This window comes from Lepisma saccharinum, chromosome 15 (genome assembly GCF_977018435.1).
Source record: "Lepisma saccharinum chromosome 15, izLepSacc3.1, whole genome shotgun sequence".
In the NCBI taxonomy this organism is placed as follows: domain Eukaryota; kingdom Metazoa; phylum Arthropoda; class Insecta; order Zygentoma; family Lepismatidae; genus Lepisma; species Lepisma saccharinum.
The window spans coordinates 79,927,012-79,940,157 of record NC_139243.1 but is presented as its reverse complement, the minus strand read 5'-3'; the positions used below and the strand labels follow the sequence as shown (position 1 = coordinate 79,940,157).

The following is a 13,146-nucleotide window of genomic DNA, read 5'->3' as shown; positions in this document are numbered from 1 at the left end:
AATTATGGATTTTTTTTTTCTGTGAAAGAAAGACTGAATCGCATAGAAATATGTACGCAGCAAAAAATTGTTCAAAACCAGGGTTTGCACAGTAGCTCAGTTAGTAGAGCAATAGCATGATATGGCAGAGATCCAGATTCAAATCCTGGTCATGCCATATTTTTCTATGCAGCAAAAGATCAACTTTATAAAATTTCTCTTGAAAACACCTAAATGTATGCTATAAATTAGAGATAGGCCAATAAATTTTGGCCAATACTGATAAAGTACCAATATGGAATTTACCAATATTGGTAATTGATCCGATATCAAATCCAAACGGTCCTTCAAGGCTTTCAATGGTTGATTGGGTTCCTTAATAACGTATGTTACAATATGACTGCAAGGCAAAAGATGCTGCATATTTTGAAATTTACTTTCTTTAAAAAAGTAGGGAAGTTTATGGAGATTATATGCTTATGTCCATAAAAATATTGCACTAAATTATAAAATATTTATAGATATATTGGATCGATAAAATTATTAGTAATTTTACTGATAAACAAACATGCCTATATCTGAAAAAAAATAGAGTAACAATTAATCTCTCTGGTCCAATACTATTATATATAAGATAAGATAGAACTTCATGTCACGCTAGAATCATGTGTAATAAAGCACAAGTCATTTTCTGATAAATTAATTTTCTTTTGCAGGTGGAAGATGATGCCTTTGAAGGACTGGACAACTTAGAGAGGTTGTTTCTTCAGGACAACAACATCCTTTTTGTACCCGCTTCTGCCCTTGGACGCTTGCCACGTTTGCGTAGTCTCCACTTAGATTACAACAGGATCGCTGCAGTATCGTCCGACATCCTAAAGTTCGTGTCTCACATCCAGCAGCTGAGCCTGGCTAGGAACGTGATCCGAGAACTGCCAGCCGCCACTTTCCTCAACTTCAGCCAGCTGGTGGAGCTCGACCTCCATGGCAACCAGATCCAAAAGCTAATGCCCGACACCTTTGGCGGACTCGAGGGAAGCCTGGAAAAGCTAGACTTGAGCCAAAACAAGATTTCTGTCATTGCGAAGTTTGCCCTATTGAATCTGAGAGAACTTAATCTTGCCCATAACGACCTGAAGCAGCTTCCGGAAGATATCTTTAGCCTTCTGCCTTCCCTCAACCATCTTAATTTAAGCCACAACCCGAGCATAATCGAGTTGTCGACTAATTCCTTCCGCGGCTTGAACATGCTAACATCCTTGGATCTGACGAACACCGGCCTTAAAATCTTGCCCAGTGAGTTTATCACAAGCCCAGTGCTCAGGGAGGTACACCTCAAGGACAACTCCATCATTGAAGTTCCCGACCAAGCATTTTCTTTCCTCCCGAACCTAACTACAATCGATTTGTCAAATAACAAGATCCTGAATATACGCTCCGGAGCCTTTGATGCTGTTCCATTACTCAGAAAGATTAATCTATCTGGGAACCAGCTGAACTCGTTCAAGGGGGAATTTTTCAGAGGCACAAATCACAGTTTTGTGGAAGAGCTCGACTTGAGTAGAAATGAAATTACATATCTGTTTCCCACTTTTCAAGCACATTCCAAATTGAGGAAATTAAATCTATCAAAGAACAGATTCACCTTTTTCCCTTCAGATCTCATTTCGCACATGCAGTTCCTAGAGTACCTCAACCTTCATGGAAATTCACTGAAAAACATCGAAGACATGGACTTCGCTCGGCTCCCGCGGCTAAGTAATCTCATTCTCAGCAACAACCAATTAGAATACATCAGCGAAACAGCATTTCAGAATTCTACCCAATTGCAGTTTGTGGACCTGAGCCACAACAAGCTTGAAAAGCTATTCGAGCACACTTTTGAGGGTCTATCGCGTCTAAATCTTAACCTTGAAAATAATTTGTTGCACGATTTACCAGAATCTATTTTTGACAGAGCAAGACTCCATATGCTCGAGAATATCAATTTGGCAGATAACCGCTTCGAAACACCACCACTTAAACAGCTTCAACGCCAATATTTCTTCCTTACCTCTGTGGACCTATCTAGGAACAAAATCAAAGACGTGCCAGCCGATGACATACTTGTGAACATTAAAAAGCTTGACATCTCCTTCAACCCACTCACAGAAGAGGCTGTGCGTAATATACTCAATGAGCCCAAAACTGTACGAGAGTTAAACATGGCAAGTACAGGCGTAACACAAGTGCCACCTCTTGAAACACCATTCTTACGGCACCTGAACCTTTCAATGAATTCCATCTCCCAACTACCGAAGAGTATTTTTGAACGGCCTACACTTCTGGAAGTTCTGGATGTGTCACAAAACAAACTCTCCGACCTTACCTCGCTCACAAGCACTTGGTCTCAGCTGAAAAATCTTCACACGTTGGACATTTCCAAAAACCCAATCACCACCATAATCCAAGGTGATTTTAAATCTCTTGACAACCTTCAGTCATTAAGAATCAACAATCTTGAACTGTGTATTCGCTTAGAGAAAAATGCATTCAAATCGCTTAAAAATCTTGCTGAATTGTCTGCTTATGGATACCCTCGCCTAGGTTACCTAGATGTCAAAGGAATTCTTGAGAGCTTTGATACATTGGAAAAGGTGGACATAGAACTTAAAGATGCAGCTGTGAGCGATCAACTGATGCCGGCTCTTTTGCCAAGACTGAAGGCCCTCACAATACGAGGAACACGCATTCGCAGTATTTCATCAAGTGCATTAGCTGGACTGAATAGCCCAACCATTGCAATACGAATCCAAAACACGTCTGTATCTTCTTTACCCCCAGCGGCATTCTTCCCAATCCCCAAATCATCAAAAATCACTCTTGATCTCTCTGGGAATAAGCTTTCGTCTCTAAACCCACAGGTTCTATCTGCATTTGACAATCGGCGTGGTGACCTTACGATAACAGGGCTTGACGCTAATCCCATCCTTTGCGACTGTAGCGTTAAGGCACTTCGGCGGTGGTTACTGCAGAAACCATTTATCGGTTCTCAAGTGAGATGCATGCAACCAGACAACCTTTCGGGACAGTTACTAAAAGACGTTGCAGATCAGGATTTGATATGCGGCAGCCGCACTAGTCCGCAAGCAAAAACCACAACTTCGCAGCGAATCAGCTCCACAAACCACCTGAGCACAACAACAGAGTTTGTCGAGCCAGACATCATCTGGTCTGTTCCTCCCACGGCACAAACGAAAGAGCCAAAACCTACGAAGGGTAAGACTACTGGTCTCAACAATGACGACACTTTAATAATAGGAATTGTTGGTGGTGTTGTGGCTTTCATAGCCATTCTCATTATAGTAATCTGCATCATACGCTTAAGGATCGCAAATAATCAGTACCGTGGCGGCCCTCTTGCAGGGGCTGTGGCAATCCGGAACCAAGGCAAGTGTACCTGCGTGAAGCCACCTCTACATCAACCTGTTTACCTATCTCCATACCCTGCAGCCACATACGCTAACACTCTTCCGCCAAAAATGCTACCACCTCCACAAACGCCAATGTCAATTCAAGGTTCCTACAGCACATTAGGTAGACAACATTACTACCCGAATCCCCCGTACTATGTAACTTTTCCGCCAGAAGAGGCAGAAGCTCGGTAACACAAATGGTTACTGGGTGGGTAAAAGTTCTCAGTACAAATCTTCAACACTATCAGCAGTGCTCACTCTAGAGAAAGGTAGTGTGAAAGAAACAGTGACAAATTCAAGACATAGTCAGTTCTGTTGAAAGAATGCGACTGTTTTCAGAATGTGACTGTTTTCAGAAAGTGTCTTCACATTCTTTTGTACCATCATGAAAAATTACATACCTGTAATGTCATCTACAAATTGTTGATGCCCATCTGTCAAACAAAAAAAAGTACATATACAGATCACATAGATATAATAGAAGCCATATTAAGGACAATAGGTTAAAGGCTAAGATAAAGTTTCCGTATATATAGCACACTGCCATGAACACATATGTATGGGATGTGCGAGGTAGGGCCCGACACATTCTCAATCTATACTACTTTGGAGGCGATGTGATCAGCACCGGGCTACAGCTACCTTAACCCCAAGGGTTGCTCCCAGGTACAAATTTGAGGCTGGGTGAACCCCATAGCTGCTTTATACAAGGACACAATAGGTTAAAATCAAGCCAAAATTACCATAATCTTGTTGTACCACTTTGGCAGGGTGCCATTATCACCAACAAGAGTATCGGATGCAAGAAATGGATAGTGAAATTTTGTTCACCAATGGGTGATGGATGTTTGCTGATGAGCAAACAATATGGAAAATCAGGTATAAATAAAAATTACAGATCCTACTGTATGTTATCATTCTTGATGGTCAATAGAATGAATGGGATGGAACAGACAATTGTGGTTAACTTTAGTGACCATTCTTCTATCATACTTAGAACACAGTAGTTCTCCACACAAGTTGAACTATTCCTGCTTTTTTTTTCATCTTTTTACTCTCCTTGTGTGGTCTATATATGTGTTATAGAATGAATTTTCATAACATGTGCAATTAAGTGAACATTTGTTACTGGCAGATATATAATTTTTTGCACAAACAGACTAACCTGTGATAGTTTGTGCAATATATATGAAGTTAACAACCAAGATACTGATAGTGAGTGAAAACTCTGCCAGTGCAGAAGACAGCAATGAAAAACTTTTATGTCGTCAATTTTAAGGAAACCATGTGCCAAACATTTTTACCAACATAAAATATAAATAATTTCATTTTACTTTACACATTGTATGTTTGATGGCCATCCAACTTTTATACATTCAAGGTTAGTGTGTAAGTACTGTGTTGTATAAAATGCAAAATGTAATTATTAATAATAAAGTATTGTGGAAATTGTATTGCTCAAGTTTTTCTACACTGACAGTGCACACTTGTTAGTAACAAAAAAAATTAATTTCGTTATTCACAGGTAAGAAAATTGCATCTATGGGTACAGGTATGGATAACTTGCGGTAACACAATCACGATAGAAAATGATACAGGGTTGCTACAATTTTTTTATCATGAAATTGTCTGACATTTCCAGGTTTTCCAGTCCAAAAACGACATTTTTCCAGACTTTTTTATGATCATGATTTTTACTCTTGAACTTAAGTGTTTTTTCAATTAAATATACAGGGCTTGTAAATAATACAGCATGTCCGGCACCAACACTACCAATAAGAAAGTTTTATAACTAAGCAACAAACAGGTTTATTGACATGCGTTTTTTTTTTTTTAAAAAAAAAGACAGAGAAACTCAACAAGTTTTATTATAGTGGCAGTGGCAACAATGCAAGTCCGTTGAACGTGATAATGTACCTGTTCATTTCGTAGCCTGTTGCGTATTCACTCGGTTGGAATTATCTTGTGTGTTCGTTTCGTGTGGAAATTGTGTTTACAGTGCAGCAAAAGGTCGAATGCTGCTATTGGTTAGCAGAATTTAAGTTTCTGAAAACTGTCCAGAGGAAGTTTCGGCAAAAATACCAGCATGAACCAGCAGAAAGACATTAAAAAAAAAACCAACGCACAGAACTCTCCTCAGACGTGGTGGTCCCATCACATAGCCTCCTAGATCTCCTGATCTTACTCCTTTGGACTTCTTCCTTTGGGGCTACATAAAGGACAATGTGTACAGAACCCCAGTACTGGATGTGAATGATTTGCGTCGGAGGATTGTCAGTGCTTGTGACACCGTATCAATCCGTAAGACAATGGATTGATACACAGTCACTCCGTCGATGCTCGAAAACACCTGGCAGGAGATAGAATTTCGTTTGGACATCTGTTGCGCAACACGTGGTGCACACTTGGAGATCTACTGATTACCATAAAAACTTGGTGAGTTCCTCTGTCTTTTAAAAAAACTGAATGTCAATGAACCTGTTTGTTGCTTAGTTATACAACTATCTTATTGGTAGTGTTGGTGCCGGACACCCTGTATGAATATTCACTTTCACCACTTATCTTAAAGCATTTCATTATCCACGCAAAAAGACATGTGAAAATTCGAAGAACAAAGTAAAATTACAATCGGCATCAAAACATGTGAGTTGCTATAATCAATTGTTTCCATTTTCCAGATGCGTATCAACCTTGAAATGTAACTATTGCAGTGGTTACTGTATTGTATTATTGTATTATTTTGTAATATTCTACAATGGTGATGCGAACTTTTAAGAGTAACTAAGGGACAATCATAAATGCTGACATATTTCTATTTCTTGGGGGAGGGGGGACAAATTGAATACTCATTTAAGCAATATGGAAAAGAAAACAACTTGAGTTAACATAAATCGTTAAAATGCTGAATATGAATTTGTGCATAAAATTTTCATTTTCTTCTTTAATTTCATTATTGGGAGGTAAAATGTATAAATTTCACTTCCGCTAAGAGTTCTGTCATACGAAAAACAAAAAGAAACAAAAGAACTAAAAACGATTTTGTGTCTCTACAACAGTTAGTTCTCTTCCTACATTTTTTCTTCTACATCGCAGCAAATGTGAAAAGCTTGTGCATGAGAAGTTCCCATCAGAGAGGCCAACACACGGAAGAGGCTGTCACCTGCTACAGGTTAATGTCACGAACTACACTTAGCCATTTATAGTCTCGGTACAGTCACTTGAAAATTGTCTTTGTTAGGACCTTACTGAAAAGCATGATGAAATTCAAACAACTTACATTCTATCCTGAAAAACAACTTTGCATTGTGAATTTTTACCATTATCTGGAATATAACTATCCCAAAATGGCATCCAAGACACACTCTAGCGCCAAAGAACAGAACACAAGATGGAACAAAAGTAAAACTCTGATTGATCCAATAGTTACTAAAGACCTATACAATTCAAAGAAAGCATAATAATATCTCACCATACTTCATGGTTAGTATGGCAGTTACATTAGAAAATGGGAAGCAAAACACAATTAACAGAACTTATTATGTAACAGTGTTTTGTAATTGTTCTGTGTTACAGTACAAGTTCGTTTTCTTTTATTGTGTCAAATGCATAATGTATTTTAAACTTCAAATATGCATGTTTAAGTTAACGTACAATGTTCGATAACGTTTTTATCTGTGTAAGTTGTATAACTTTCGTGTGTTTGGCTACATTGACGTTGCCATTATAACAAAAATAACAGTTGTTGAGATATAGTGATAAAATGTTTCTATCAAAACGTGAATTGCTGTTTTCTTTCCTAGAAATGTCCAAGTAATTGTAAATTTAGTTTCATAATCAGCTCATCTTATATGTATCTTATTACAATGGTGAGTTTTACCCACTATCAATTCAAATAACTTACGTGAGTGAGTAGGAATGTTGCAGAACGATGTTTCGGAAGTCTGTACTACTTCCTTCATCAGGTTATAAAATAAAAAACTTTAGGTGCCAAACATGGTACCGCGTTGTTAAATCATAAGCTGACGATTCAGGTTGAGGATAGAAAAGGTAAAAAACTTACGGTGATGGCATAAAAACTCCGATGGAAGTCTTCGCTGGTTAAAAATTCCCTATGTTAAAAACAAAAACCACATCTAAAACAAATAAAAGTTGAAGACCTATTACAGTCCCCTAGTGACTTCCATCAGCGTTGGGTGAAACACATCATGGACTGTGATGCATCATCATGATGCCATATCAGATTACCTGATGAAGGAAGTAGTACAGACTTCCGAAACGTCATTCTGAAACATTCCTACTCACTCATGTAAGTCATTTATATATTTTTATATGTATCTTATATTCTCCACTTCTTGAAAATACTCTTGACTTTAATATCTGTACACACATAATTAAGCTCTATATGCCTGACAGGAGATATATATCTCCCACCATTAAGTGGTAGAAATTTCTGGATAACTACACATATTTCAGTTCTGTCTTTTTTTATTCATTTGTATACATATGAAGAAATGACCAGTGTGGGGCGATATGTCGTCTAGATGATATATCGTCACAATATTTTGATGATATATTATCATGGCCATCATAAATGCCAGTAAAAAGCAATGGTAGAGTGCAGGCGCGGTTGGCTGTATAGCACAAATGTGCAGTGAACCCCCAGTAATATACAAAATAAACAATAACTGAGATGTTCATAAGCGTAGAGTGCCAAGACAAGACAAGAGCGCTTATCGGACAAGACTTAAACAACCTTTTGGTCTTCTTACGTCAGACAATGCTTTCGTTGACATGTTAGGCTTTTTAGGTTTAGTTGTCTTAGAATATATACACTGCAATTTTCGGGACATTACCGTACTTGACCAAAAATGCAGTATTTACTGTTTATTCAATTCTAACCTAACAATGAAGGCATTTTGCACTTACGTCAGAAGACAACCAAAAAGTTGCTTGGGTTTCGTGCGATCTGTTATACTCTAGTGCGAGAGGGTGTTCGAGGGGACGCGCGCGATTGACTTTGTTACGTGTCATTGTCTCCATACTTGTTAGTTTGTTTTGAAGTGCATGGCTGGTGATTGAAATATATTTGTCGTGGTATACGATAAGTGGAGTGAGGTGGATTGTGTATTGGAAGAAGTGTAGAAGTTAACATATTGCATAGAAAAGAATCGAATCGCTTTGATTTAGCGATATACTTTCGAATATTTATATAAGAATTATCTTGTAATCAAGGGGTCTTGGGTTCGATTACTGATACATACTCATTTTAGCAGGCAGAGATTTGTATTTTTATAGATTCAGGATCCAGTTCCAATAATATAGTCTATTTGACAGTGGTGGGACCAGAAAAGAGTTGGCAAGAGTGGAAGAGGCAAAATTGAGGCGAGAATATTTTCTGAATTCTGAGATACCCCTAAATACAATACCATACGAAAATCTTAAATTAAAATGATCGCCCCCTACAAACACACTCCTTGGTGCTCTCACTGTTATCTGAACATAAAGCAAATTAACTTTGTCAGTAATCTACCGGCCAAAATTTGATAATATTCCCAGTACTATCTCTAGGAACCAAAGCATGTAGTGTCTCAAAAGGTTTAGATAAGTCCACTTTGCATAATTTGGTGAACCCCCAGGAAAATTATGCACGAGCCGCGCCTGGTAGAGTGTGAATAACAGAAAAGTAGAGTTTAGACTACGTACAACACAGGTTGAATTTAAATGGTTAAAACAATATATCTTGGTAATTTAAATGTAATAGATTTTTAAGACACAGTAAATAAGTTTTCAAGCCTGACTTCGTGAACCACCAAATGCCCCCTTGGGGCCCAGCAGTGGGTAGCACCCCTTAGGTTGAGAAACATTGACGTAGAAAACTTCTTTTTAGAAGCACTTCCCTTCAACATAACCACTGGGAAAAGGTTAACTTTCATTATTCGGAGGTACAACTCCACTAAAAGCTGTCATTCAAAAAGAAAACAAAACCGATTTCATCTCCCTACGTCAATTAGTTCTGTTCCTACAATTTCTTTTGTGTATCACAGCAAGTTTGAAATCAACGATGTTCATAACACACTTTTTAATCTGAAGAAAAAGCATGAGACCTCCTGAAATTTAACCCAAAAAGTTGCTTTGCACTTGTAAAACTGTAGTTGTAAATAGGAAGATCATTTAATACAATCAAAATGCAAATACAAGAGTTGTTGGACATATCAAATACTGAATAAAATACTTGTACTCACCCATCTTCGATTTCTGATGAATTCCAGCAAAACATCCTTCATCAGTTTTGAACAACCTGAAGACTGGAATAGAGAAATAAAAATATTTCAGGGTCAGAGTGCATTTTTAAAGGATACTTCAATTTTACGTTTTACAGGAGACTTAGGTGGAAAAACTGAACCCTTTAAGGACGGGACTTAGAATATCAAGTTTTCCCTAGGAAACTTTTTTTTAGCTGGTTTTCAAAAAATCATAGAAAATATGTTGTTAAGTGTGTGTTATTATGTAACATTTTTTCTAAACCATGTTTATATGTGAATTAGTTTCTCTACCACAGAGGGGGGAAATAAGGAGGAGCAGAGAACACAGGTGCCACGGAAGTTGGAATTCTTCTAACACAGTAAATTTCAGTGGGTCCGGACACATCAGAAGGTCTGTGCATGCCTATGCCGTAGTCAAAAATTTCTAAGCATGAGGGCGAGAATACAATAAAGTGCCTCCTTCAAAGAACTCCCCCTCCAACTTGGTAAAAATATTACTACTGTAGTGATTGTAACAGCCGTCAGTAATCACTGGCTTTTCACCAGAATGATGCAAATCTGAACATTTGTGGTTGACGACCAACCTTTATGTTAACCTCTTAAGAAATGTAAGAATTGAAAAAGATGGGTTTTTTAGAATGACATTGAGATAGATGTACTATCTTAATAACTTTTTCAGTGTTCAAAGATATTAACATTTATCAAACTTAATATTGTGTACAAGAATGTTGGTTTTACCAAACAGAAGGTAAATATTGCAAATTATGTTTGAAGTGTGTTATTTGTGAAAGAATATCATCTGTTTTTCCTGCATGCATAGGAGTTTGTGTAACTTAAGCTGTTGTGGCTTCTTGAATTGTAACAAAATGTTGAGAAGTCCAATTGAAGGAAATTAACAAACTTAGGACAATTTACACATAAGACAGTAGGTAACGCACTAGTGCGAGCGAAGCGAGAAATAACATTTTTAGATCGCTTTCTTATCAAAGTAGCCAGAATATTAATTTAATGAGGCACCAATACTCTCGCAGGTTGCAGCAATATTTACTCTTGTCCAATTTGTTCTCCTTTTGCATGTTTGGTGCTGAAAGGAAAGGAGTGAATTGACAATATAGAGAAAGTCTCCAATTTAGTTAATTTTCAGTATACTAACTAATTTTGGCCTCCTAATCACAAATCTGTTGTAAAAAACCGGGGGTCACGTCTGGAAATTTGAAAAAAAAGCAGATTGAATTTTTTATATATATAGGTGTATATGCGTAGTTTTACGAACGAAAATGTAATCTCCTGTCATTGTTTCCAACCACGCTGTTGTTTTACAAGAAAATGATTTATGATGTTCAATTTTAGTACGAACCCTATTTTTTCGATGAATTTAGGGGTGAAATGAGTGCTAATGGAACATAACCTAACAGGCCTAACCTAACCTCGTGTGAATGGTTCATGGGGCTACCCGTGGATGGTTTTTGGGGCTAACAAACAATGTTTCATCAAAATGTACAATTTCCAGATGTGACCCCCGGTTTTTTACAACAGATACGTGATTAGGAGGCCAAAATTACTTAGTATACCGAAAATTAACAAAATTACAGACTTTCTCTATATTGTCAATTCTTGCCAAAGGAAAACATGTTCATCACCCAGAAATCGTGTGAAAAATTTGTAAAATATCAAGTAAACAGAAAAGCTATATCACCCCCAAAATATAATACTCAATCCCCCCACCAAAATTTCCATGTGAATTTTAGACTTACTGTAGATATTGAAGAGCGGGTATTGTCCCCCCTCCCCCTAAAAAAAAATTCAATTCCCACAACACCTGAATTCCAGTAGGTCAAAGATGTAACACTGAATATTCAAGAGTTGTATATACCCCCATACGTTTACTTCAATCCCCATAAAATTCATGTGACAATTTAAGGCTTAACCACTTGCCTTATAATCCCAAGCAAACTTACTAAAGTGTAAATCACCAACCCTGAGACCTTCTGTAAACAAACCATTTCACCGATTCGATGTATCACTCCGCATCAGCTGATTCATGACCTCAATCATCTGCTGTTACACTCATAGTTTGCCGCACCTATTCATTTTATATAAGAGCCTCTGAATGTGAGAACCCACTCTCAAAACATCAGACGAATATGCAGCCGCATACATTGTGGGTCCGTTATTCCATTCTACACCCTCGATTTCGGAGGTTTTTTTTTCTTATGAAGATTATGTGATGCTAATTATGAAGAACAAAAATTTGGAGCGCGGAAACAAGTATTTATGAATGTACAGACATTTGAAGTTGAGATATTGTCGTTTGAAATTGTTGAGTCCAAATTTCCCACCAATTCCAGGCTCCGCCCCTGGGTTAATTGACCTACCGCCCCCTACCTACCTCTGCTCTGCTACGCTACGCTCCGGCTACCCGCCTTTATCTATAGAGTCCCTTTTAAAGGCATGTTAGAAATTGGCCGGAGTCACCTGCCCCCAACACTATTTCTCACTGTTTTCCGCATTGGCACATGAAGATACCAAAAATGAAGGCTAAAATTAAACCTAAGAAGGTAACTTACCTCTTTTTACCAAGGCCAGGCACTGAATTGCGGGTCGAAGTTAAATTTGTAAGTCCAAAAATTAAGTAACTCCTACGTTGAAAGTCCTTGTTGTACTTTTCCACAGGATACCATCCTCCACTCCCTTCCCATCATAAAAATAAGAAGTCGCAAATTATCCCATCCCACAAGTCATTTAGAAAATACAACCCGCCCCTTTACGGCCTGCAGTTGCCAAAAAGAAATATTTAATTCCAATTTCTGAAGTCGTATAAATGAAATCTAATGTCTGAAATGTCCAATCTGCCAATATATCACACAAATAACATATCGCAATCGCAAATGTTCACATTGCACAAGTCAATCATAAAAAGAAAAAGAAAAAATTCAGACGTGCGCCTGCGACATCAATCCATCATCCGCCATCATAGAAGATCTGAAAAACCTTTTTGACATTACGCAAGGAATTTTAATTTTTTAAAAAAACGTAAGTTTCGTAGCAAGTAGATTTAAAAAATTAACTTCCGCGCTATTTGCAAATACTGTTTGCTATGAGGAACTAAATATTTGAAATGTGCCTGAAATCGAGGGTGTAGAAAGGGATACTGGAGCCTACATTGTTATTTTCCCGGTCATTCTCTCTTTCATAACCCTTAAAACTGCAGACACTGACAAACCACTGGACTGGGATACCAACTTAATAACTTCTTTTACTGGTTTCTCAGACAGAACCTTACATAAATATTGAGTAGAATCTGTTTCTCTCCACTTTTCAAAGGCTGTCCTTGCTGGTGCTTTGAAAACAAGCTCTGAGAATACTGAGACCTTCCCGCATGCATAGAACTCGGCATGTTATTTTTCTAAGGACAAGTCAGGCAATATTACTATGTGGCACTACTTCCT

At 37.8% G+C, this 13,146-nt stretch overlaps 2 protein-coding genes across 4 annotated transcripts in view; one reads left to right on the top strand and one right to left on the bottom strand.

Moving 5' to 3' along the window:
* Positions 1 to 4,888, top strand: part of LOC145999775 (uncharacterized) — a 115,222-nt gene extending 110,334 nt beyond the window's left edge. The window contains exon 8 of the mRNA XM_083137075.1: positions 696 to 4,888. Within this exon, the coding sequence (XP_082993201.1) occupies positions 696 to 3,626 (2,931 nt within the window). The 3' untranslated portion in view covers positions 3,627 to 4,888. The remainder of the gene's footprint in view (positions 1 to 695) is intronic.
* Positions 1 to 13,146, bottom strand: part of LOC145999776 (telomerase protein component 1-like) — a 374,109-nt gene that overhangs the window by 298,767 nt on the left and 62,196 nt on the right. For all 3 annotated transcript variants that reach the window (XM_083137076.1, XM_083137078.1, XM_083137077.1), the window contains exon 12: positions 9,677 to 9,739. In XM_083137076.1, coding sequence (XP_082993202.1) covers positions 9,677 to 9,739 — 63 coding nt within the window. The remainder of the gene's footprint in view (positions 1 to 9,676; positions 9,740 to 13,146) is intronic.